The sequence below is a fragment of the Apus apus genome, chromosome 3, assembly GCF_020740795.1.
Source record: "Apus apus isolate bApuApu2 chromosome 3, bApuApu2.pri.cur, whole genome shotgun sequence".
In the NCBI taxonomy this organism is placed as follows: domain Eukaryota; kingdom Metazoa; phylum Chordata; class Aves; order Apodiformes; family Apodidae; genus Apus; species Apus apus.
Window position 1 is genome coordinate 73,400,000 of NC_067284.1, and position 24,132 is coordinate 73,424,131.

Here is a 24,132-nt window from a genome sequence, read left to right on the forward strand (position 1 = left end):
TGTCAGTGCAGGCCGCTGTGACAAGTCATTAGATATACATGTAGTGCAAATCCTTTCAAATCAAATTCATACAACTGAAATTCTGTAAATAGATTAAATCTTGATAGTTTTGCACTACTCCGTTTCACTCTCACAAGCTGGCATTGAACAGGGACAGAGTAGCAGCCTTGTTGCGAGTGCAGCCCTACTATTTTTGCATACTTTGAACTAGACGACTTGCAAACTTTTTCCATCTCAGTAGTCACAGAGCCTGTCACAGTTTGAGAAGAACCAGAGGGACTGCTTCTCTGCATCTAGTATTAGAAGAGAGCTCCCTTTAGAAGAGACTTCCCTTGCTCAGATACCACAGAGCTGATGGTAAAAAGTGAAACCTTGCAAATTACATGGAATTATTATGGCTTTTCGGTACCTATGGAAGCATATCCCAGTGCTTGGGGCAAGGAAGGAACACTTACACTATGTCTTTAACACTACCTAGGCTTGAGATGTTAGGTAAGGTTTGTTGTTCTCAAGGAAGAGGGTTAGGGAAGCAGCTGTGTAGGTGTGGATGCCACCCCCTTCCCCAGTTGGCTAGAACTGCTACATACAGCTTCAACAAGACCATGCTTGAATATTACTATCCCTCGCTGCACAAAACACAGGAACCTGATGCTTCCCCAGCTCCTCCAGGATGTTGGGAAATCAGCACTTCAAGAGGTGACCCAGGGAAGAGATAAAAGCAACTATCGCAAACAAAGCCACTGTGCTTCCAGTAATCCCCATCTGAAAGAGAAGAGTCAAAGGTGGCTTTGAAAACAACTGGCTTTCTGTGATATTGTACATCTTAAGTGCTTCTGCTAGTGCTCTTACACCACAAGCAAGCAACTAACAATGGTTTGGGTCAGCAACCCTGGCCTTAAAACAAAGGATAGGGGATGGCCAAGGTTAACAAGTACAAAGTATTTAGTAAACAAGAAGTCCAACACCTTAAAGATGGGGAGGAGAGTCATGGGAGGTGGGGTTTTTTTTAGATATTACTGTCCAAGAACTTGAGGGCAGTTTCAACACCCAGCCAGCATACAGACTTTAGAACAAACTTCAGCTGCAGTGAAGCAGGTGGCCAGTGCATAGCAGGTATAAAGTTAATTTAAACATAAGAGAGATATTTCAAAAAATGGAATGAAACTGTGCAGCAGGTACAATCTGAACATGACCTGCTGAGGCTTCCTTCCTATGCATTATGATACAATTCACTGGGGGGCTGTTCATCAGCAACAGATCATGGTTTTGTATTCAACATTATCCCTGTTATCCTCCATACCACCAGCACCCCTAAATCAATACTTGCATCATGTGGTTGGCACAAGCATTTTATGCCAGATCTGTCTGGATTTAGTTTGCCTTGCAAGTGATCCTGTGAATGAGTTTGCCCAGCCTTTAAAAACGAAACCCTCAAGTATACCTGCAGAGTGTTTTTCAGTCTGAGCAAAGCTAGTGCCACAGGAGGAGTGAAGATAAAGAAAAAAATCCGCTTTTCAGACTTTTCCTGGGTGCAGCAGTGTCACAACAGAGATTTATTCTTCAGAAGCTTCTCCAACTGTCCATCAGAACTAGCCAGCAGCAGAGGCTGGAAGCAGAATGGGGGCTTGGGGGAAGGACTTTATTCTCATACTGGGCCAGATACTCTGAACAATAAAGCCAAGTGGGTAAAAGCAAAAGACATGTTAACTGAAGCGAGCTGAACTGTTCCTTCATGACTGCCTGAGGCTCTCTCAGTTTATACTGCATTTAATTCTGTCATTTTGGGCCCTAATCCTGCAGTCATGATACAGTGACTTAGGCCACCAAAAAACCGAGACCTTAACATCAGAAAAACCAACCTAGCTACTCTGAATTTTTATTAAACCAAGCCTGAACAAAGGTGTGAATACTTAACTTGAAGCTCCAGTTTAAAAAAAGAATGAAAATCGAGTATTGCACATGATAAGCTCTAGATCCCAATTAAGCTATACCCTAAAAACCATATAATTGAGATGATATTGAAAATCCTCAACCAGCCTCACCCCATTAAAGCTACTGAAGTTTTGCAAACATGTCCTCAATGGAGCTGTAGCCAGGGATTTAAGAGGTCCGTGGTGTCTAAAATTGTCTCCAGACTACCTGAAACTATAGAGGCCCAGGATCTGTGCAGAGCCATTGAGCAGTGTTTTTCTTTGTTTTCATCTTTGCATGAATTTCTTTGAAAATACCCAGCAGAGCAATAAGAAGGGATTGTTTTTAATCTTTAGAGATGATAGCGTGCTGTTATGCATCAAGGACGCTCAAAAACAAAGCATCAGATAAACTGTACCAGGAGATTTTTATTTTTTTTTACCTCTGGGCTTTTCTGAAAATAAAACACATTTCGCATGGAGCTTGCTGTTGATGAGACATCTACATGTTCAGTTTGTCATCCCAGAAGCATTAACAGCCCCGTGTTCAGACAATTGTCGTGTATGGCGTGTGTGAAAATGCAGCTGGAGCCTCCCGGAGGGAGGGTGGTCATTATCACTACAGGGGCAGCTGGAGCCTGGCCCTGAGCCAAGACCTTGCTTCATGCAGTCAGAAGATTTGATGGTACAGAATGGGTTTTACATTCCCTTCTCTGGGAGAGGGTAGCTGAAGTCGGAATTTTATACCCTACTGCTGGCTGAGTTTAATCAGTCTGTGCATTTTTTTTGGTGTTAAACTAGACAGCACGGTGGACAGAAGAGCGCCTTCTGCCAGCCAGGTTTCAAATCATATTAGCAACAACTATTTTTGTAGCTGCAAATCTATTGTTTCTCTTGTTTGAGATGTCTTCAGCAGTGTCCTTTCCTGCCTGAATGAACGAGGATGTAAAAAACAGTAATTATAAATCTCACTGACTGCCTTGCATTCAAGGGCGTGTTCCCCCCAAGCGTTGCTCTGGAGTGTGTTACCCAGGAGACTGTCTTGTACAATCCAAAACAGAATTATTCTGACCCAGTGAGCTTGTTGGAGGGGAGAACATTTGGGATGCTGACCTGCTGCCACAGCACAGTAAATGCATTTTTCTCATTTCACAGCAAGGCAATGCTGCAGTACAACAAGGCCAATATATTCAAATATTCTTCTGAGGCATGGCTTACATCTTGCTGACAAGTGCTGGCTTCCTAAAGACACAGAAAGAGAGCCTAGAACAGCAATCACAAACCAGAAATCCTGCTGATTGTCCACACAATTTCAGCAGCTTTCTCTGAAGGTTTGGTTGTCTTAGACCTTTCTGAGTGAAACCGTAAATACCTCAGATGGTATAACACAGTATCAGTGAAGCCCTTTCTTAAAGTGGTTAAGTCAGGCTGTGCTCATAAGGCAGGCTAAAAAGCGTTTAATAAGTGACAGCTGACTGTTCTGCCTAACCATAACTACTAACCATAACATGCTTCAATACCATCCATTCCCCATCGATCTAATTGTATTTGGGATCTGTACAGGTACTTTCCTTAGTCCTGAGGAGTTTATTATCAGCATCAATCATGATGCCATACAGTTGGGAAACTGCACGAAGCCTTGTCAATCCCCCACTGTCACAAAAGGGCTGTAAAACCTCAGCAATCCTGCGCTCTTGGGGGGGAAATAAAGATGAAAGAAAGCACTTCCTAGAACAGTAGCAAACACAAACCACAGCTGTTTCCATCCATTTTCTCAATTACTGTCAGTGCACAAAAGCAACACACTGCTATGTGGTAGCCTAGGCAGTTGCATCCTCTTCGTGCTCAAGTAGGAGAGGAAGATGAGGTGCAGAGCAGTCACTCCCAGCAGGTATGCAAACCAATTGAGTTTAATTAGAAACATCCTGCTGAAAATGTAAATGTTTTACAAGTACATCATCCCCATCAGGGGCTGTTGCAGGAGCCTGTGTTTTATTGAGGCTTTGTCACAACAACAACAGAAGATGCTCTTCTCCCTCACTCGCTGTCTCCAGAGCTCCCTGGACACACGAGCACTGGACTCATGTCATACTGGTACATGGTGGGTCTTTTCCACATTGCTACCTCCCTGGGCATCTCAGGCTATGTCATTTAAAGTACCCATGCCCATTCTTCCTAGCACAAAGGCAGACCAAATTATTAAAGGGAAAGGGCTTTGCTAGATTTCAGAATACATGCAGTGCTAGGGCTGTACTGTTCCTTACTGTCCTCTTCACACCATATGGATTAAAAAGGCTTCACAAAGTTTGTGGGTTTGTTGGGTTTTTTTTGCTTAGGTCTGTGAACAGCACTAAAATGTATCTTACGTGTATGTTTCAGTGTTACCCAGTTCATTATATTTATGCCTTTGAGTTTTTTCACTGGTTGGCTGAAAATCGTGAGTGATTTATTTTACTTTCTTTCCTGATGATGTAATGTTTTTTTTCTGGCAGTTCTCAAGAAAATTAATTTTTTCCTCCTTCAAATACAGTATCTATCATTAGATTACTGCCAAACTATGTAACCAGTGGAACAACTGGTCTGTAGTGCAGGCAGCTTGGTGCCATCTAAGCAAGGGATACTCACAGAAGTTTTCGGTCAATTGAAACCTGGTTCAAGTTACTAGTCATTAGAAGTCATGCCCTTATCTGTTGTCTCTGGAGAGGTTGCAACTATTTTTTTCCATTCTCTTCAATTAAGTGACAGGCTGATGACTCTGTGCCTGCAAAGGAGGTATACAGATGCTTGAGGAAATCACGTATATTGTTACTATAGTTGGCAGGCTGTCTAGAGTCAATAGTTTCATAAAAAGATAATTATCTGTTCTTCTCTGCACATGGTTTAAGACAGTGCTGCACTGCTTGAATATTGTTCAGAGCTCACGTATAAGCCATGTACCTGCCAAACTGACAGTTTCTGTGGTGCTTCTCTAGGAGCAAGGATGTCTCTGAATGGTGAAGTGCAACTAGATAGTTCTGCTGCTGAGCCAATTCTCTACAAATCCCATGTGCTCATATTTGTGTAGGAGAATCAGCACTATTTCTCAGTACACCTACATTGCTTCTAAAACCAAAATGCAAGTAGTAGAGTATAAAGGTAATTACCTTAATTATACGACAACAAAACCAATTATTTGACTGCTAGATTTTGGTTACATATTTTGACCTCAAGTATCCATCCATAAAAGAGCATCATATCCTTTGGCATTTTAAACCGTTACAGAAATGCAGCCAGATCTGGACAGAATATTCTTGGTGCTTGGATGAGTAACAGTTTTTTTTCATGCTTGAGTTCCAGAAAGATGACCGCTATGGAAGAGGCTGGTGTGGTTGTTACATGACAATTAGCAGTTGTTTCTCTGCTGACAGATGTCCACATCAGAAAGCACCAACTGTCTCTTTTGTTTGCAATTTTAAAGATACAACAATCAAGTAGCTTAGAACATTTCCAAGAGGTACTGTCCTTTGCAGCAAAAGTGCAGCCTCATTGCCTAGGTTCGTGCTGGGGAAAGTCAGAATGTGAAATAGTGTAGCAGATGATTTAAGTGGAACTTTGAGTCCTTTCTCCTCGTTAATTGCAGTTATTTCTGTGGATAGGTATCTTATCCAGGTTAGACAAGCAAGCTGTATTTCAAATTTCGTTCACTATAGTGAACTGTACCAACAACAAAGCAACAAACAGTATGCACACACTGCATTGGTGGCATTGCTCATCTGGGACTGCTAAGAAGCAAGAGAAGGGAAAGGAAATGTTAGTAAAGAATGGAAGAAAGACTTCTTATGAACACATTATGGTGAACAAAGTTAATAAATTCTCTTACTGCCCATCTGTAGCACAGAACATGTCTCAAAAGAAAGCTTCTTAATGTCACAGACCAAAGTAGTAGTATTCAGATAATTCAGGGGAAAAATTGCTGAAAAGAATGCAGTACAAACCATGACTTACATGAATTCTTTCTGCTTGTAATCCAGAGGCCTGTCCTCTAGCCTTTTCTTCATGCAGCCCACTGAAGTTACAAGGAGTCTTTGCATGAGGGCTGTTGCCTGTGGTAGGATTGTAGAATGATGTGCTGTGCCTGGCAGTGTGATTTTGAAACATTTGCTAACAGGCAAAGGTCTGTGGGAACAGGCATGAGACTGGCAGGTGGGATTTAATAGCAGAGATTTTGTGCAGCTGCCAAAAAATCACAACCCAGATGCTGGAGATGAACACATGCTGCCTGATAGGAAAGATGTTCTGGGCATAAGAGGATGTTGGCAAGTGTCTGTCAGAGAGAATTTGATTCTGAGTCCAGCACTGCCTCACCTCTTCCTTCTCCTGGGGTTAGGCAAGTCACAGCACTGTATGCATCAGGAACTGGCTCCGCATGGAGATGCACTGCTTTTTTTCATTATGCTACACCCAAAAAGTACCTCGCCAAGTCAGACTCCTCTTTGCCTCTCCAGAAGCTTATTTAAATCACCTGCTTACCATCTGCTTTTCCTTCTCTCTCTCTTTCTTCTCTGCATGAGCTATCTTCTCTGAGCTCCCTGTTCCCTTCACACATTCACTCTGCAAGGGACATTTTTATTGCTGCTCCTCAGAGACCGTATTCTTCCCAAGACATTGATCTTCCTTACTTTCTTACTTTTTTTCCATCCCTACTCTTATGGAGGTCAGTTCCCTCTCTGCACAGCACCAGCAAGTGAGAGAGCAAGCATGCATGGAAACAAAGAAAAGCACAGCAGCAGACCAGCCACCTTTTGCCCTTCCACAACCACTCTGAATCCAGGCTCTAAGGGCATCCAGAGACCAGCTGGTGGCTAACATGCTCCCACACCCTAGTATGAAAAATTTGGGTAAAGCCAGCAGCCTTGCAAACCAGGCCAAGCACTTCACCCTTTCTGCCCAAAGGAGGAATTTCCTAAAAATACATGTCCTGACATACCACTGAGCCACATGGCACAGTGAGTGCAATCCTATTTTCAGCCTGCTCTGCAGGGTGACATAGCTAGTTACACCTCCTCCCAAAAATGGCACGTCAGCAGCGCAACACGTGCTGGTGGACCATCAGAGCAGCCTCCTGTAGGACGGTGCTCCCCACTGGAATTTCCCATCAAGTGGTCACACTCTCGTTGTGTGTAAGGATGTGGTTGTAGGAAGCATCCCCAGTCTTGCTGAATGAAACCAGGGCAGCTCCTTTCTGTCTGTGAGTGCAGCAGTGGTACTCTGCAAGTCCCAGATGGGTGGGTTATGGGCTGGGGAGGAGACAAGCTAAGATAAGCTCTCCCAATGGGTATTAAGCCTGTCTGGCATGCACCTTCTGCAGCTCCTCCAAGCAAGACAATGGTAAAGCAACATTTGGCCTTTGGAGATGATCGGTAGCCTCCTTCCAAACCATGGCTGGTTAGCAGATTCTGTTTTCCCAACTCTGAGGCTTATTACAGAATCCCAGGAATGTTCCTGCACTTCAGATATCCCAAAATAACTGCTCTGAGCTCTCCCTGGGGAAAAGCAATCCTTATAGCAGCCTCTTAGCTCAAATTTTTGTATTGAAGCAGCTGAGCTCGAGGGAGAGAACTTGTCTGCCTCTGGTCAATGGCTCCCACAGGAGAAATGTGCATTTTGGATACTCACATTAATAAGTTTGTGTGTCAGCTCACTCTCTGTCCAAGGAATTGCAAACACTTTGTTCTCCTCATTTGTGTTGGCTGCAGAACCTCCCCTCCCCCACTGCCGTCCTCCCTGCAAATCCACTAGTTAGCTGGCAGCTTCAGTAGCCCAGCCATTGGAGCAAACCCCTGGCTGTGCAGGGGAATCATGGCCCCTGAGCAGCAGTTAGGAGCTGACAGAGTTGTTTTGCAGGTTTGTTGCCGGCTCTCTTCCTCAGCAATTGCCAGGCTTCCTTCCTCCATCCAGGGGAGCCAGTGGAGTCATCAAAAACAAGTTGATAAGTGATTCTCTGACACCAGAGCCATCACTCAGACACTATGAGTGGCCATTTCCTCTCCCAGGGGAGCTGCAAGTTTCCCTAATCAGCAAGAGATCGACCTGCTGGGATGTTTGGGGTTGTGCAAAGGAGCAAATCTGATCCACTGTGCAGCCCAGAGATTTCAGTCCATTAGCAGTAGGGCTGATGCTCTTCTTCCCAGAGGTGAATTATCCCAATTTCCAGGGAATCAGTAGCTCCTGTTTATCTGTGCCAATCACTTGCGTTCCTCTGTTGTGTTAAGCTATTCTCCATGTCCCTGAGGTACTCATTACCACATTATTCAGGCTCTGTTTATGTAACTTTAGAAACCAAAATAAATTCCTAAAAGACAAAACTCCCCAGGTCTTTTCTGATGTCTTCTCTAAAGTCTGTGTAACACCTTACCAGAGGAGAACCGGATACATTTCTTAAACCCCTTGAATTCCTGGGGTGGTTCAGTTGTCTCTAGAGAGTAAGACTTGCATCCAGGTCTAAAGACATTCTCCTTGGCCTGATGTGTCCCTGCAGTAGATGCCTTTCCATTGAGCTCCAGCCTGATCCTTCAAAGGATTACTAGCTTTAGTTGTGGTTTTCCATCCACAGTCCTTGAGATACCACTGTAACTCTACTAATCAGTATTGTCCTTATCCTGTTCTTTGTTCTGAGATCAAATTGAAGTTGTAGTAGTCAAGAAGTAGCCTAGAAATTGTAGTAGTCAAGTTGATCTACAGCTGAACTCATAAGTGATATTTCAGAAAGTGTTCAGGGAGATGTCAGAAGGCAGAAGAGATGGAATGACTCTCCTTTATACTTCAACCTTCAAATACTGTTTTTCTCAAAAAAGGAAACCAGTTATAATTAATTTAAATTCTGTGCTATTTAAACTGCCTGTTATCATGCCAAAGACAGGACAGAGTGAAAGACTATAGATATATATTAGATAAAATAGTGTGTAGCACAATAACTGATTATGTTGCCTCCTGGTACATAAGACACAGCTGCACAGATAGGAAGCAAGCAAGACTTCCGAGTTTTCAGCAGGGTGTCCTGATACACTGAGCTGGCCACAGTCGAGAGAAGGAAGCAGAAGTCCTTGCTTGCCCAACAAGTCAAGATCATCAAGTCCAACTGTCAGCCCTACACCCCCATGACCACTGAACCATCTCCCAAAGTGCCACGTCTAGCGTTTGTGAACACCTCCAGGGAAGGTGCCTCCAGCACCTCCCTGGGCAGCCTGTTCCAATGCCTCACCATTCTTTCTGTGAAGAGATTGTTTCCTAATATCCAATCTGAACCTCCCCTGGTGCAACTTGACCCCATTTCCTCTTGTCACTAGTCACTAGGGAGAGGAGGCCAAGACCCACCTCACTACAACCTCCTTTCAGGTAGTTGTAGAGGACAATGAAGTCTCCCCTCAGCCTCCTCTTCTCCAGACTGAACAGCCCCAGTTCCCTCAGGCTCTCTTCAGAAGATCTGTTCTCCAGACCCCTCATCATGGAAAACATTAAAACATCACAGCTCTCCAGCATCCCTGGAGCTTCCATTTACACTAACGTGTTTTGTGCAATGTCTATCAAAAGTCTTCAGTTATTTATCTTCTCAACACGTTTCTTCACTCATTCTTTTTTGAGCATGTGACAGAAAATGCTATCTGTGATACAGCAAAATCTCTTTCTACATGGAGATTAATGATTTATGAGAGATATTTATGTTAAGAGACAATAAGGAAACATGCTCTGTGTGGGATCAGAGACACTGGAGCAGAAGCCTGAGGCACTGGCTGGACCCACAGCAGTCCTACCCAGCTCACTCTGCATTTCCCAGCAGCTCAGCTGGCTTCGTGCTCAGCTGTGGTACTGCACTCTCAGGCTCCAGCTGTAGTCCTGTGGAGGATGTCATCAATAACATGCTATCCCAGAGGCTACCAATAGTGGAAAACTAAGCACATTAAGATTTTTTAAATGTCTCAGCTCTCCTTCCAGAAGACATCTGCTATGTGCTTCTGTCAGCCATGTCTTTGCTGTGCTGCACCCTTCCTCAGAGACATAACAAATGTGGTGCCTGCTCTAGTGATCAGTTCTGTGGGACTGGGGCTCAGAGAGACCCTCAGCAGAGCTGAAGCTGTTATATAGGAGAAGCTGTTCATGACTTATATTGTTCAGACAAGATTTACTCTGTACAGAGAGGGGAAGATAACATGCATGGGAAATGTGCATATCAGCTCCTTCTTTGTTGTAAAACAGTGCTTTGAAATTTGGGGAAAGATCCAGCATTGGCACTAGAGGAAACCTAAGCAGACAGAAATTCCCTGTTCATCAGGCACAGCACACTGTGGGCGTTCAGCTCAATTGGGTGTCCAAGTCTTAAGTTTAGACATTCCCCAGCTGTCTGCAATAACATTTTGCTATGTACAAGAGAACATAGGCACCTGCTTACTATCAAAATAGAGGCAGAGAGCTTTTGTTTTACCCCTTGAGGGTGATGGGGGTGGTTAATTGCCACCCTCACTTCTTAAAAATATTTGCCAGAAGTTAGGATGCACCCCCTGGGCACAAGAGAGGCATGTTCTCAACACTGCTCAGCCTGAGAACACTTAAACTCAAGACTTCTGACTCGCAAAGCTTGTCCCTTGACCCTGTCCCTGCTCTCTGAATTGTTCCTGAGTAATGGCAGATTATTGGGAGCTGGGTCTCTTTAGCTTGGAGAAAAGGAGACTGAGGGGTGACCTCATTAATGTTTACAAATACGTAAGGGGTGAGTGTCAGGGAGATGGAGTTAGGCTTTTCTCAGTGATGACCAGTGATAGGACAAGGGGTAATGGGTGGAAATTGGAGCATAGGAGGTTCAAGGTGAATATACGAAAAAATTTTTTTACTGTGAGAGTGACAGAGCACTGGAACAGGCTGCCCAGGGAGGTTGTGGAGTCTCCTTCACTGGAGACATTCAAAACCCACCTGGATGCGTTCCTGTGTGATGTGCTCTAGGTGACCCTGCTCTAGCAGGGGGGGTTGGACTAGATGATCTTTCGAGGTCCCTTCCAACCCCTAAGATTCTATGATTCTATGATGATTCTATGATTCAGTGTGAAAAACTTTAGCAGCCAATGAAGCATAGCAACTGCTTTCTAGTCAAAGGTGCTTTAGCCAGCAGGTTACCTGCCACTTTTCAGCATCCTGCATGTCTGTTTCTTCTTCTCTTGTTGCTAATACTGATCAGTCTCAGTTCTGCCTGTATTTTGAAATACTCGCATACATCTAGGCTGAATCTCAATTTCAACAAGGTTTTCTGCCAAGGAAGCAGGTGCAGTGCATAACAGAATTGGGACATTAGATTTTAAATTATGTATTCTAAATTAGTATTTAATATTAGTTTGGGACCTCCTTTTAGTGCATGTTTTTACAGACGACACCATGAGCTTGAGTCCTAGTTGAAGCTACTGTGTGATCTACTGCAACATTACTATGACAACTGCTAAGATCAGGGCTGGGAGAAATCTTGCCTTTCTTAAGAAAAACGAGTGTAAAACCAATGCTGCATTTAGTTGGTCTCAGACGTGTGGTTGAGGCATCCTGTTAGGTTTCCTTGCTTGCTGCATCATCTTCATGTAGGTCTCAGCAAAGGAAGAAATATCTAGAGAATATTCAGCGTGTTGCAAACAATTCTGCTTTGAATGAAGCTTAAGTGACAACAATCCAACAAGGCAGAAAAACTACATTCTCCCTAGGCTTGTATGAGCCTCCCTATGAAGAGATCAGAGCCTCCTGGTTGAAATGCTGCCTTAGGGTTTGCTTTTTATGTCAATAAATATTTTATCACATTTAAGCTTCAAACACGGTACAGACATCCCTGCTAACATCTGATGAACTCAAATAGGGACAGCAAGCCTGGGCAGAGGGCAGCATGCAGCGTGCAGCATGGCACAGTGCTTCACTTCTGCGGGGGGGGGTTGCCTTGGCCTCATGGGGGGCTGGGTGAGATGGTGCCTTTTCAATTATACACTGCCTTGAAAACCACATTGACAAGCTAAGAACAGGGATGTTCTTCTCTTCAGGTCCTCACCACTTTTGATCTTTTTTTTCTTTTACTTTTTCATCTCTCCCTGTTAAATCTACCTCTGTATGGTTAGTAAAGCATATCCGTGTGCCCAGGTCTGTGGTGGGCTTGTCTGTCTTCACACTCAGCTAGTCTGTCTTTCCTAATACCTTTTTGCAGACTCATTTCCTCTTTAACCTCACACTCATCTGCAGTACATGATGCTGCAGTGAAGTATAAGCAGGTATCTGCTGCTAGGCTGCCTTTGGTGTCTGCAGTACCAGAGCTGAAATCTCTGGGTTGAACCTACTGAGTTAAAATCCACAGGCAGTGCACAAGTGCTGCAAATCATGATGCAAACTCTGGTCTTTGCTTTTCCCACCACTTGCTCGTTCCTCCCTTCTGGGTGCTGTTCCCTTGTTTTTCCTTTACACATGCTGCGTTTTGCAGTGGCCCTGCCTGCCTTCTCTCCTCTCCCCTCTCCTTCCCCTCCTCTGCTTCCTCACATGCAGCACTTCAACATCACTGACTGCCAGGGAATGCAGCAGCTTTGGCGGAGGAGTTGGAGAGGGGAAAGGAAGAGAAGGAAAAGCTGCTTTCAACAAAAGAGGCAGCAGAGACATTGCAAGACAAGCTTTCCTTCAGGAATGGATCCTAGTCACCCTTCATTAGGGCAGTAAATTCTGTAGGTCTCTAATTCACTGTGTTTGGTGAGTAGACCCTGTCTGCTCCATGTTATGCTCACAGTGTATTTTCAGAGAACAAAGCTCAGATGTATAGCTCAGGCTTACCCCAACCTGGGGTGAATCAGCAAAACAGATGATTAGCAACCCCACACACTGCCAGCCACTGCGTGGCTAAGTGACAGCACAACAAAGGCTCACTTCACTGCTCACAGCTTAAATAAAGCCCTGGCTCCTCCAAAATGCAAAAGCCATTAATGGAGGGGGAAAGTATGACAGAGCAATCAGCTAGCTACATGTCTGTCTTTATTCTAGGAGACCTAGGATTTCCAAGGTTAATCTTTGCCATTTTCCAAAAAGGACTTTGATATTTCATGGTTTATGCAACAGATTTTGCTTACAACTTATTCTGATTGCTAAATAATTACAGAAGCGTATGTTGCCCTGTAGCAGTGTGGATTTTTCTGTTACATGAGACTGTTATCACCAAGTGCCAAATGAATCTTGAAAGGCTTTTCGTAGGATTCTGCTGAATAAGCACACTTTGGAACGAGCACTTTTCTGCAGCATGCCCTGTTCTTGCCAGCTGCTGATTGCCCTCCTACTAACCACAAGTGACATATCCATATTACAGCTTGGAGTAGACAGTAAGGATACCCCATTTACCTTGAAATTAATTAACTAATGCACTAGCAGAAGCCCAACAGCACAGCCTGCAAAGTCTGAGTTATTCTGGAAACTTCTTAGGCTATTTAGACAATAATGGGTGAAAATGCTCTGCTTCATTGAGAAAAGTATCAGAATCAACCTCACTTTGGACTCTCATGCAAAGAAAGAGAGAACCTGAATTTGAAGTCCATTTGGAAAGGACAGAGTTTAGTCCACCTCTACAGATTCTCCATGAATGAGATGACCATACAAACAAAACAAAAAACTATCTTCCAGGAATGAAATAAAATGTTTTTCTGGACATGTCTTTCCAAAGAAAGCCCTAAAGGAAGGAACAAGTAAATCTGTACCACTTTAGTAGAAGGAGAAAGGGATGACAAGACTTGGGATAACTCCCTGCTGCTCATCAGGTGTTTGAACTAAACATTTGCAGAGGAAGTTTTGACTTTCCTTACTAAAAATATACTCCAGCATGTACGTGAGGCTTATTGTGTAGTCTTCCATAATTTCTTTTCAGCACTATTTTCTGGGAATTTCATGAGCTAGCAACCTCTAAAGAGGTTTTGTCAAAGGAAATAAAGGCACAAATCAGAAATTTCACGACTTTCTGAAGTGGGACTTCAGGCAGGGTGTATGCTCACTTTCTTTGTTAGTGGAAATTGAAAACACATCACTTTTTTGCTCATCTAACTTAAATTGAAATATGGCTCTCCTATTCTAAAACAAAAATAGCCTCTCACAAGGATCAGTTACTAAGTATATCACTGAGGGCAGCGGAGTCCAACCAAGTGTCACTATAGAAATGGTTTAGGTTTTGTTTGTTTTCCATGCGGATAAGGTAAAAAACACCTTTGAAGAAGCTTCCCATACACACCCACTGCCCCCTGATACTGAAACAAATTAATTCAGGAGTCCAGCTACCAGCATAGGACACCCTAAATCAGCAAACCAAATTTGCTGTCACCCCCCTGCCTTCATGCACTGCTAAACTGTACCAGCTTTGCTGTGCCACAAGCCTGCAACTCAAATTAATTTCTTCCAGTGCTTTCAGTGCCATCTTTTACAGTCCAGCTTGAAAGCACGACCTTCACTTTCCTTCCTCTGTTTACAAGATCTGAAGTATGTCTTCAGACCTAAAGAAGAAAATTAAATTAATCTGCACGAGTTACCCTCAGACCTCCTTGAGTGAGCGAGTTAGTGTCCAAGCACCACACAGCTGTATTAATGCAAGCAGCACATGGAAGTCCTGGTGTGAGCTGAAGCGACGTGCTGCCCATAGGAGCTCAAAAGCAAAATTATGACCCCACACCGTTTGGGCTTTTTTTTACTACTTATAATATGCTTGAGTTTAAAAAGAAGCCCGTCCTCATTGTTCATTAGGGTACCAACAACACTGAAGGAGAAGACCATACTTAGAGAGGGCTTTCTGCCTCTCACCATCTTAGGGAGGAAAACACCCGGGCAAAACCAGAAGTCCCGGTGGTAGCCAGGAGGTGGCAGAGGAGCGAGGCCACCTTGCACACTGGTTTCTGTGTTGCTTTGGCAAAAACACAAATACAAACCAAGGAAAGACAACAAAACCCAGCCCCACCCTCCATCTTCAGGGATAAGAGGGTGAAACCCTTGATCACATTCCTGCTTGTATTTATACTAATTGCTCATCTTCCTGAGATCTGACTTTATGAAATTATGCATGCACACCAAGCAGATGAGTTTCCATAGAAACTCAGGAACTGAACTTTCATTAGAAAAATCTTTAAAAAAATATTAATCTTACAGATAAAAATACAAATTGCCTGTCAGTGGGTGGCTTTCTGGATTTTTAGTTGGTTTTCTTTCTTTTGCACTGTAGGCAGATTCCAGCTGGACCTACCTAGCAACAATATGCAGGCATTGTTTATAGCAAGCCAGACTCCATGGGGAAATAAGAAATTCAGTAGCAAGGAGAGGCTCTCAAGTGCAAATACCTCAGGGAAACAAAAAACTGAAGTGCTCAGTGCTGTGGCTTGATGAGGCTTGGGGATTGTGCAGCCTCCAGCTCTCACAAAATGCGTGTGGTTTGCAAGGAGCAGGGTGGGAAGGAGTGGAGAGAGGAAACTCAAAGCAAGAAACTCCCCTGCACACAGAATTTATGATGTTCAACCTGTCCTTTAACCATCCAGCAGTGCATTTCTGCTGGTTCAGTTAAGCTTCACTGGAAAGGCTGACACCATCTGTCATGGCTCTTTCTGGGTGAAGGAGTGGGTCCCAGTCCTGGGGTTTGGGAACACTGGCAGGTCTGGCTTGGAGAGTGGTTTGGGCGTGCCCCGACCTCTGCTTGGGCTAAGGCCTGAAGCACAGTGTCTTTTGCCTACACCACACAGAAACCCAGGCACGTGGGCAAGAAGGACACATGGGGCTGGTTGCTCGTGGTCCGAACAAGCAGGAAGCAGGATGGTAGCCATGGCTGAGAACAGCCATGGACCAGTGCAGCTTTTGGCACTAAGTCATGTGTGTGAGCAAGGAGGAATGGGGAGAATCTTTACCTCCTTTAGCAAATGTTTCCTCCTGTGTTTCTCCCCAAAAGCAAACAGCAGTTTTTCACTCGTGCAGTATACGGCAGCATCAAGAGGAGCCTTTGCCCTGGCTTTGCGGTGCCTGAGATGTCCCTTTCTGAGGGTTCATAGACTTTTTTTAGCTAAACTTGGATGCTTGAATGCAACGAATACCAACAGCAAATGTTCATGTGTGCTGCACTTGCTGGCAGGCATCAGCTTCAGCATCTTCTGCAGGGCAACACAGTACCTGGGCTTTGCATACATGCTCCTCCCAGTGCTGCTGCGCAGCTGCAGGGACCTCAGGCAGAGGCAAAATAAATGCAGTGGCTCCACACTGGGGATCTATAGGGGGAAGATCCGTGCCAGCTGCCAGTCCTTGACCAAGAAGGGTGCTGGGGCAGACAAGGGAGCTATGCTGCACAAGCAGTTTATGATGAGGTGGATTTCACTGCAGCATTGTTGAGAGGTGCGAGATGTCAGCCAAGGAGGGAATTCCCCTCCTTGCTGGAGAGGGATGACAGGCAGCAGCTGCAGGGGCTTGCTGGCCCCTGTGCCTCTGGGGCCAGCGGCCCTCCAGGAGCGTTGAGAGGCTTGATGCCACTTAGCCTCAGCGTGAGGACAGCCATGGGTCCCCAGCCACCAGAGAGCACAAGCGGCTCTGCTCCGTCAGCACAACAGGAAGAGATTTTTGGAAGAGTGGTTTTGTGGTTGAGGACAAACTTGCACTGAGATAGCTCCTGTCTATTCTTGGCTCAGCAGAAGATTTGCTATGGCCACACTACTTGCCCTTTCTGTACCTCATTATCCCTGTCAAGCGGCTGACTCAAATTATAATTGCAGACATTCCTTTCAGTCTGCCATTACATGCCTGCAGTCATCTCCAGGCAGCTACCTCCAGAGGAACCAGCCTCTGCCATCAGGGTACCTCTGTGACACCTGTGCCTGCTCGCAAAAGAATGGTAAGATTAGGTCCTATTGCCTCACCATTTTCCAACAGAGAGAAAAACCTGAAGAAAAACATCCCCACTGCATCTTTAGATGATCAGATTTGATACTGAGTTGATTATTCAGGCCAAGGTTATGGGCAAGAAGAAGGCAGTGAAACTTTACACAGTATTACCAGTACTTGATTAAATGGGTGTTTCTTAATTTTTCTCTCAAAGTAATGTGTTTCTATAGGTATTAGTGCTATCACTGACTACAGGGTCTTAGGTATGCTGACACACTTTATGTTTAATGGCACTTTTGGAAAAGCAAGCAAGACAAAGGAAGAATGGTCACTACTTTCAAAAGCTTCACTGTTCTTTCATCAGAAATTTACTTAGGTTCTAGTTGCCAGAGATTTCAGGTTTCTTATGTCTTTTCATATCAACTAAGGGCAATTAGACACAATCAAGATGAATCTAATGCTTGTATTTTTATCTGTGTGCCCCCACATACTATGTAGTCCCAGGAAAAGCATGAAATCTGGCAGTCATCTCACTTCCAACATTTCCACAGGTGAGTGCAGGCAGAGGCCATGCAGCGCTTGTCAGGAGGCCTGAACGTGTTGACTGTTTCTTCCACAGGCCACACCTGGATGAAGCTGGTGGGATGTTCATTCTGGTGTGTGCAGCACCTTCAGGAGGAAGCAGAAAAATGCCACTAATGCGTTGTGGCCTGCAAAGCCCACGTGACCATCTGTGCTCAGTGTGGTTAACTGCTGTGTAATTAAAAGGGAGTCTGGCTCATTAGATGCTTTGTGGGTTCAGGCACATCCATGCGAGCCCTATAGGAAAACATGTTCTTCCTACCACTTCTTTCATCCTCCCCCTCCTGTTCCTTCCAGATGGTTACACCCACTTGTGTCTTTTCTTACCCTAAGGACAGCTTTTTAAACACAGTTCCTCCATCCTTCTTCTCCCCCACACTGCTTTAGGATCTACATTGGAGTGCAAATAGCAGGAGGACAGAGGGCCCCATGCCCATACAGCCTGTCTTTAGAAGTCTGGGGTTGGGCCACATCCCTCCAGCCCCATTTGTCAAGTGGAAAAGTCTTTCTTTATGGTCAAGATGTAGGAGCTGAGACATTTTACCTCAGCTGGATGTTCTAGATGTGCAAGAGCTATTCAGATATTCAGTGTAATTGAACCTGTGTATATTTTCTTGTACATATATTAGAAGTGTATCCTACTTAAGGAGAGAGGGATGCTTAATAGGGCCTGTAGCCTTTCTCTGTGTAGTACCAGTGTGCGCTCTCCCTGTAACATGCAACAGGAGCACTTGGCAAGTGTAATTAGTCTCTGCTTAAAAAAAAGGTACTTTCACAAATACATTTTTCTAACTTACACATCACAATCAAAAAAAGCAGAGCTTAACAGCTAATTAATAGTCTTCTTCAGAAATGGGAGGAGATCCCCCCCATTGGACTCCTGTGCCTGCACTCATACATCTGTCCAGCTTGCTGAGAGATTGGGACGCTCCATTTCTTCCTCCTGTTTTGTACCATTGTTAACTGCTCATCACTTGTTTGTTGACAGGGCCTGGTGCTGAGCAGACTTGGGCGGAGGGACCTGGCTCAGAAAGTCCTCAGAGATGCCATCCAGATCCAGACCACCAGTCACAAGGCCTGGAACAGCCTTGGAGAGGTCTTGCAAGCTCAGGGGAAAAATGAAGCAGCCATCGAATGCTTCCTCACTGCTCTGGACCTCGAATCCAGCAGTCCTGTCATCCCATTCACTGTCATACCCAGGGAGCTCTGAAACTTTGCCCTGCAACTAAGGACCTTCATTCCACGGACAGACAGCAAAAGCAAAAAAATAAACAAAGGAAAAGCCCAACAGAAAAGTGCCATTGTAACATGGAACTGGGCAAAATAATTCCAGGATGGGCTCGGGTCTACACACTCAGCTGAGAGAAGCCTAACTGTAGAAGAATTTGCAACAGGCAGAAATAGAGAATGCCTTTCTATTCACAGGTGCCTGGCTCACCTCCTCTTCTAGTTAATAGCAAGGCTTATTTCAAAGTGTTGGTTCAAGGTCACTGTCTGTAGAATAGATTATGCGAGGGTATGGCTGTTCTAAGCCCTTGCACCTCCCCATTTTCTTTAAAGATATAAACCCCAAGCCCTGAATTAAAGCCCAGAACTGCTCTAAACAGGAGTGGATGCACCAACAGATTTGACCAAGTTTTGCTTAAGTATGTGGCTGCCTCCATGCAGATCTGACAGGATAGGAATGACAATTAAACCAGATAGACATGCAGTATATTCTATTTACAAAATTATTTCAGCTATTTGGATAATCCTTTTTCCTGCCTTGCTCTTATATACTGCATATGCTCACTATATTTAGTGTGGCTTTTACCTAGACCAATTTAAATTAAAAATACTTTTTGAAAGGCTGCTATTGCAGTATGATTCACAAAAGCAGACCAAAAAGACCAAAGACTAAATCAATTCACACTTGTACTAGTATTAAAAACATATATGTATCTCCAATTACATATTTATTGAAAGGCCTTACATGAAGTAGGTGATTAGAAACTGAACTTTGTTCTTGTTAATTACCTGTTGCATCACTTTTAGTGAGGAATATAGTGATTACCAGTGTCTAGTGACTGAACTCTGTGCTTTACTGCATTACCATTCCTGGCAATAAACATTTTCATATCCATCTTTTCATTATAGGAAAGATGGCAGCGGTATTTTAGGGGAAAGCATGCTGAAGGCAGTATGTGCATATATTAATTACTTTCTTAGAAACCAGATCTTCGGGTTGCCTGTAGAAATTTCACATTAGAGGTACGGAGTTGAGCCTTCAGCAGAGCAGGATCATTTTGCATATCATATCAGATGTGAGAGTGATCTCCAGAGCCATCTGAAGAGCCCCTAATCCGTGCAGCCTTCCCTTGGCTGGCACGGCTGGGGCAGGGGACACAGCTGGCATATCCCCTGCTAAGCTGCTCCTTAACTGTGCTTGACCTCGCCGGGGCCTCGGCAGCGAGGCAGAGCTGCGCTGCGCTGCCGCACGACACGGGGAGCCAGCCCGTCCAGACCTGCCCCAAGATGGAGATGATGCTGAAATGAGCTGCGGGCACTCTTCTGCACAAAAGGTTGGGGCTCTGTGCCCATTTCTGTCCAAAGAAGATTTGTGACTATTTCATCAGTGGGTTTGCACTAAAACACACTTTGTACTATAATTCTGCCCAGTATTGTAATCCGCAGCTAGTTCATTCCAGAAATAATAATAACCTCAGGCAATAAATGAGTAGGGGTTATTTCTTAAAGAGCCTGAGGCTCTGGCAGCAGACTTGAAGTCAGCGTTGTTTACAAGTATTTGGAAATCTGCAGGCTAGTGGAGGGAGCAGTGGGCTCCTGGCCCGGCTCCCAGACCACACCACGGCAGAGCTCCTGCCCCAGCCTCCCCTCGAGGCGCCTGCACCAAGGGAAGGCCACAGCCCTTCTCCCACAGGCTGTTGCACTCCCAGGCCATATATATATATGGTGGTTTTTTGTTTTTTGGGTTTTTTTCCTCGTTAAATCTCACTGGTGCAATAGCCCAGCTTATTCCTCTTTTCGCTGAGGGATCTGGAGTGAAAGCAGCTCAGCCATGAAAGGTGCTCAGCCCACAAGGTCTCTGGCTTTGCAGTGCTACGCAGGCACGGAACCCGGCTTTTTAGGCCAGAGGTAGGTTTCCAAGGAGACAGTGTTATCCAGCCGTGTTTCTTGTTTGCAATAGTACCCTCAGCAGAGGAAGGAGTAGGTGTTAAAGTAGCAGAATTAAATGAGTTTCATGAAGACAGAAAGACACAGCAGAGACCCATTTTGCTGTGAGGGATGCTATGAAGTCAGCTTGTTCTGCACCGCAGTTGGGAAAGGGAGGGGGGGAGATGTTGTTGACATAGTATGTAAATTGTTACCCAGGTGTTCTAAACCCAGTTCCACAGTCAGATGCAATCTGACAATAGACCTAAGTAGAGGTAAACAGATAGATAGATAGATAGATAGATATTATATTATATTGTGGTACTTGTTCTGCTCCACAGTTCCCAGGGTAGGAGTGGGCCTTCTGTGTAAGACACAAGCTGAAAAGCCAGTGTGGTCCAACATAACTGCTTTTGTGTGCAACATGTATCTGTAAAGTGCTGCTATAGCAACTTCTGTGTATCTGACAGCTGTATGAGTACAAGTTATGCATCCGCCTTTGTGACAGAGGAACTACTTTAAGAGGCCTGGAACATAGCTGGTCTGTGACCTGGCAGGAAGGTGCCTCTTTCCCAGCAGCATCTGAGAAACAAGTAATCACAGACCCATTTACTTCTGCATGTGCAGCTTGTAAACAGCCACCAGCCCCTCACATTTTTGCCATCAGGTGAACTTCATCTCAGCAATAATCAGACTTGCCACGGCAGACATCAGGAGAGGTGCAAATGTGCACAAGTGCTTCAAGTGTATCAACCAGTGAGATGTTGCCAGGACGGTCCCATATTTGTCCTCTGCATTAGCAAGTATTACTGGCATAGGAATTGCAGTCCTAAAAGTCTCTGGTTCAGGCGTGGCAGGGAAGACATGCATGAGTAGATGCCATCGGCATCAATAGGAATTACACACACTACCAGCACAGCACCACCAGTGCCCCTGCACTGGTTGCAGACAAAGTACTTTGCAAGGAAAATTGACTCAAGCCTCAGATTTGCTGTAGGCTTCCCAGGCGTTACAAAGCAGTGGTTGGAGAGGTGTTCTATTGAACTGAAGTGCTCTGTGCGGTGCAGGAAAGAGTGTGGTTGTTTCAGATTGGCACATAATTGGGGGGGTAAATCCTCTAAGCTACATTTGTTAAAAGTGCTCATCAAAGCAGAAGCCTTGCCAAACTTACATCCTACCTCTGTTCTGTACAGAAAAAACAAAGACAACTACTATGGACAAGCCTGTGTACAAGCTGATAAATCTAAGAGATCTACTTCCCTGAGCTCAGTAAGTAATATTTTGTATAGCAGAGAGCTTGCCATGCTTAATGCTCAGGGTTTGAGACTAAGAACATGAGATTTATATCCCATCCCTCATATGATTATTACAGATGATCATAAGTAATGGACGTTTGGGGAACAACAAGTGAAATACCAATTCTGTGAGTTTTAGCACTGGCTTCGGTCCAGCAGAGTTATCTCATTAATTTAGAAAGAGAAAAAAGGCATCGTTGCCTAAATCATCCAGGTATACCCATTTTCCTCTCTTTCCACCACAGGGTTATTTTTCTTTGTGTTGGCAGGGTGCATACAAAAGAAAAATAATTAGCTCCTATTTTTCTCTTGTGCAGTGAAGGAGTAATATTTGCCCTTGCCTTTGACCAACAAGAAGGTTTGTATATTATTAACAAAAATGACTTTGCCTCCAGGATAACAGAAGGAGAAGCCCAACAGGCCAGGGAACAACCCCCTCTCCCTGCCTTACCCTGTGAAAACTGTCATTAGCTCCACTGGAGTTGTTGGTATTTAGGAGCATTTCCTCCAGTGGAGGATCTGCCCACCAGTGTACTCATTCTATACAGGGAGTACAAGGGAGCTGCCTTATTCCTGCATGGCACAAGTACCCCAGTTCATTTCTATTGGTAACAGTTCATGCTGCTGATTATCACAATGCTTCAGAAGTGCTAATTATCTTTTCTTGGTAATGACTAATAAATCCAAATGGAGAACAGTCCTGGAGGGTGTTTACTTTAAAATTCACTGGCCGGGTACCAAAGTAGGCACAGCACTGACTGCTCCAGTTTGAATTACAGTTATTATACCAGAAAAATGTTCAATTTTTGGAGAGTCTTGATGAAGACAAAGTTTGGTAGTTTATATTTCATTTTAGTGACAGCAGAGTGGGGAAAGCACCCTTTTTAGTGAAAAGGCATCACTACCATGCTCTTTTTTTCAGCCAAATAAACAGAGGTTTGATAGTTGCAATTTCATCTAGGAGAGGATGGCTTCCCAGAGCAACCATGTTGCAGAGAGAATTATTTCTGACACACTTGTATTACAGGCATATTTGACAATTATGCATCGAGCATGTACAACTCAGACATCTCTCCCTCCTCCAGCACAGCACACAATTGGCAAAAAGGGCTGCTTTATGCTCAAAGGGACTACTGCAGTGCCCATCTGGGTGCCCATCAGCACCACCCCTGGTGCTGGCCTCTCACCGGTAAGGTGCCTGCTGCCACCAGCTGCACCATCTTGTTTGCCAGCACCCACAGCTCATGCTGGGTTAAGCAACTCTCTGGTTGTTCCCTAAGCCTGGCTCCAGGCAATGGTCTGTTAAGTTGTCCAGTGCTGCAGGATATCAGGGCATGGTCAGATAGTGAGTTACTTTCTTAGAAAAGTGATGGTGAAACATCCGTCAGTTCAGTGGTGTTGGCAGAAGGGGGGGTAACCACTCGCCCAGCAGCTGCCCAGAGGGTTCCTCCAACTTTGCCTTTAATGAACTGGCTCGTGCCTTCAGCTCCAGCAAACCAAGGCAGGTTCCCAGGTAACTGGATGCTAAAAGATCCAGCTTAGTTCGCCACAGAAACGCATGCCAGCCTGTAGCTTAAACCACTGATAGGGACGTGACACCTCACCATTGCAGAGCGTTGTGATGCAAGTAAGAACCTCCCCAACCCAGTGCACAGCGAGGTGCTCATGCAGGTGTTTCCTACCCACCATTGAAAAACATGGCTGTCAGAACTGTATTTCCATGTAGCTTGACTTTTTTTGTCATTGGAGGATATTTTCACCAGATTAATAAAGTTGACCCTGTGGAAAACAAAAATGCTCCTCGTGGTTTCTGCCAATTTCAGGACTTTTAATGTATTCATGCCATGGATATTTCAAACATTATAAAATGATCATTTGTTATATTAACTGTAACCTAGTGTGCCTAGCAAGTTACCAGTTGCAAAGGGTATTTTGGCCTACACCCTGTAGTTCATGGGAAAAATGAGAGTGAGCATGCAAGCAGCGTGCTTTTAGAGAGGAACAGAGCCAGGAAAAAGGAATAATGTAGCTTCAGATGTTTGGATTTATGGAGATTTAAGTGAGCACCATGCTTTTCTTGTGCATCTTCCAGTAAAAATAAGCAAAGGTAGCGTGAGAAACTCTAGCACCAAGGTAATATGTAAATTCTATGCTGTCAGGTTTAGGGACTCACCTTATTTTAGTAATTCTGTTAATCATCTTTTTGCTATAAACAGTTAACTCCTGTGGTGATCTGGAAACAAAATGTCTCCATTCAAGAGCTTCCAGAGCATTTTTTGCATTTACACATCAATCTTTTGGCCAAGCTTCAAGAGGGTCTCCTTAAAAAGCCA

At 44.5% G+C, this 24,132-nt stretch overlaps 1 protein-coding gene across 3 annotated transcripts in view; it reads left to right on the plus strand.

The window, feature by feature from the left end:
* Nucleotides 1-23,594, plus strand: part of TTC7A (tetratricopeptide repeat domain 7A) — a 177,603-nt gene extending 154,009 nt beyond the window's left edge. For all 3 annotated transcript variants that reach the window (XM_051616042.1, XM_051616041.1, XM_051616043.1), the window contains one exon: nt 18,340-23,594. In XM_051616042.1, coding sequence (XP_051472002.1) covers nt 18,340-18,561 — 222 coding nt within the window. In that variant the 3' untranslated portion in view covers nt 18,562-23,594. The remainder of the gene's footprint in view (nt 1-18,339) is intronic.
* Nucleotides 23,595-24,132: the final 538 nt, after the last annotated feature.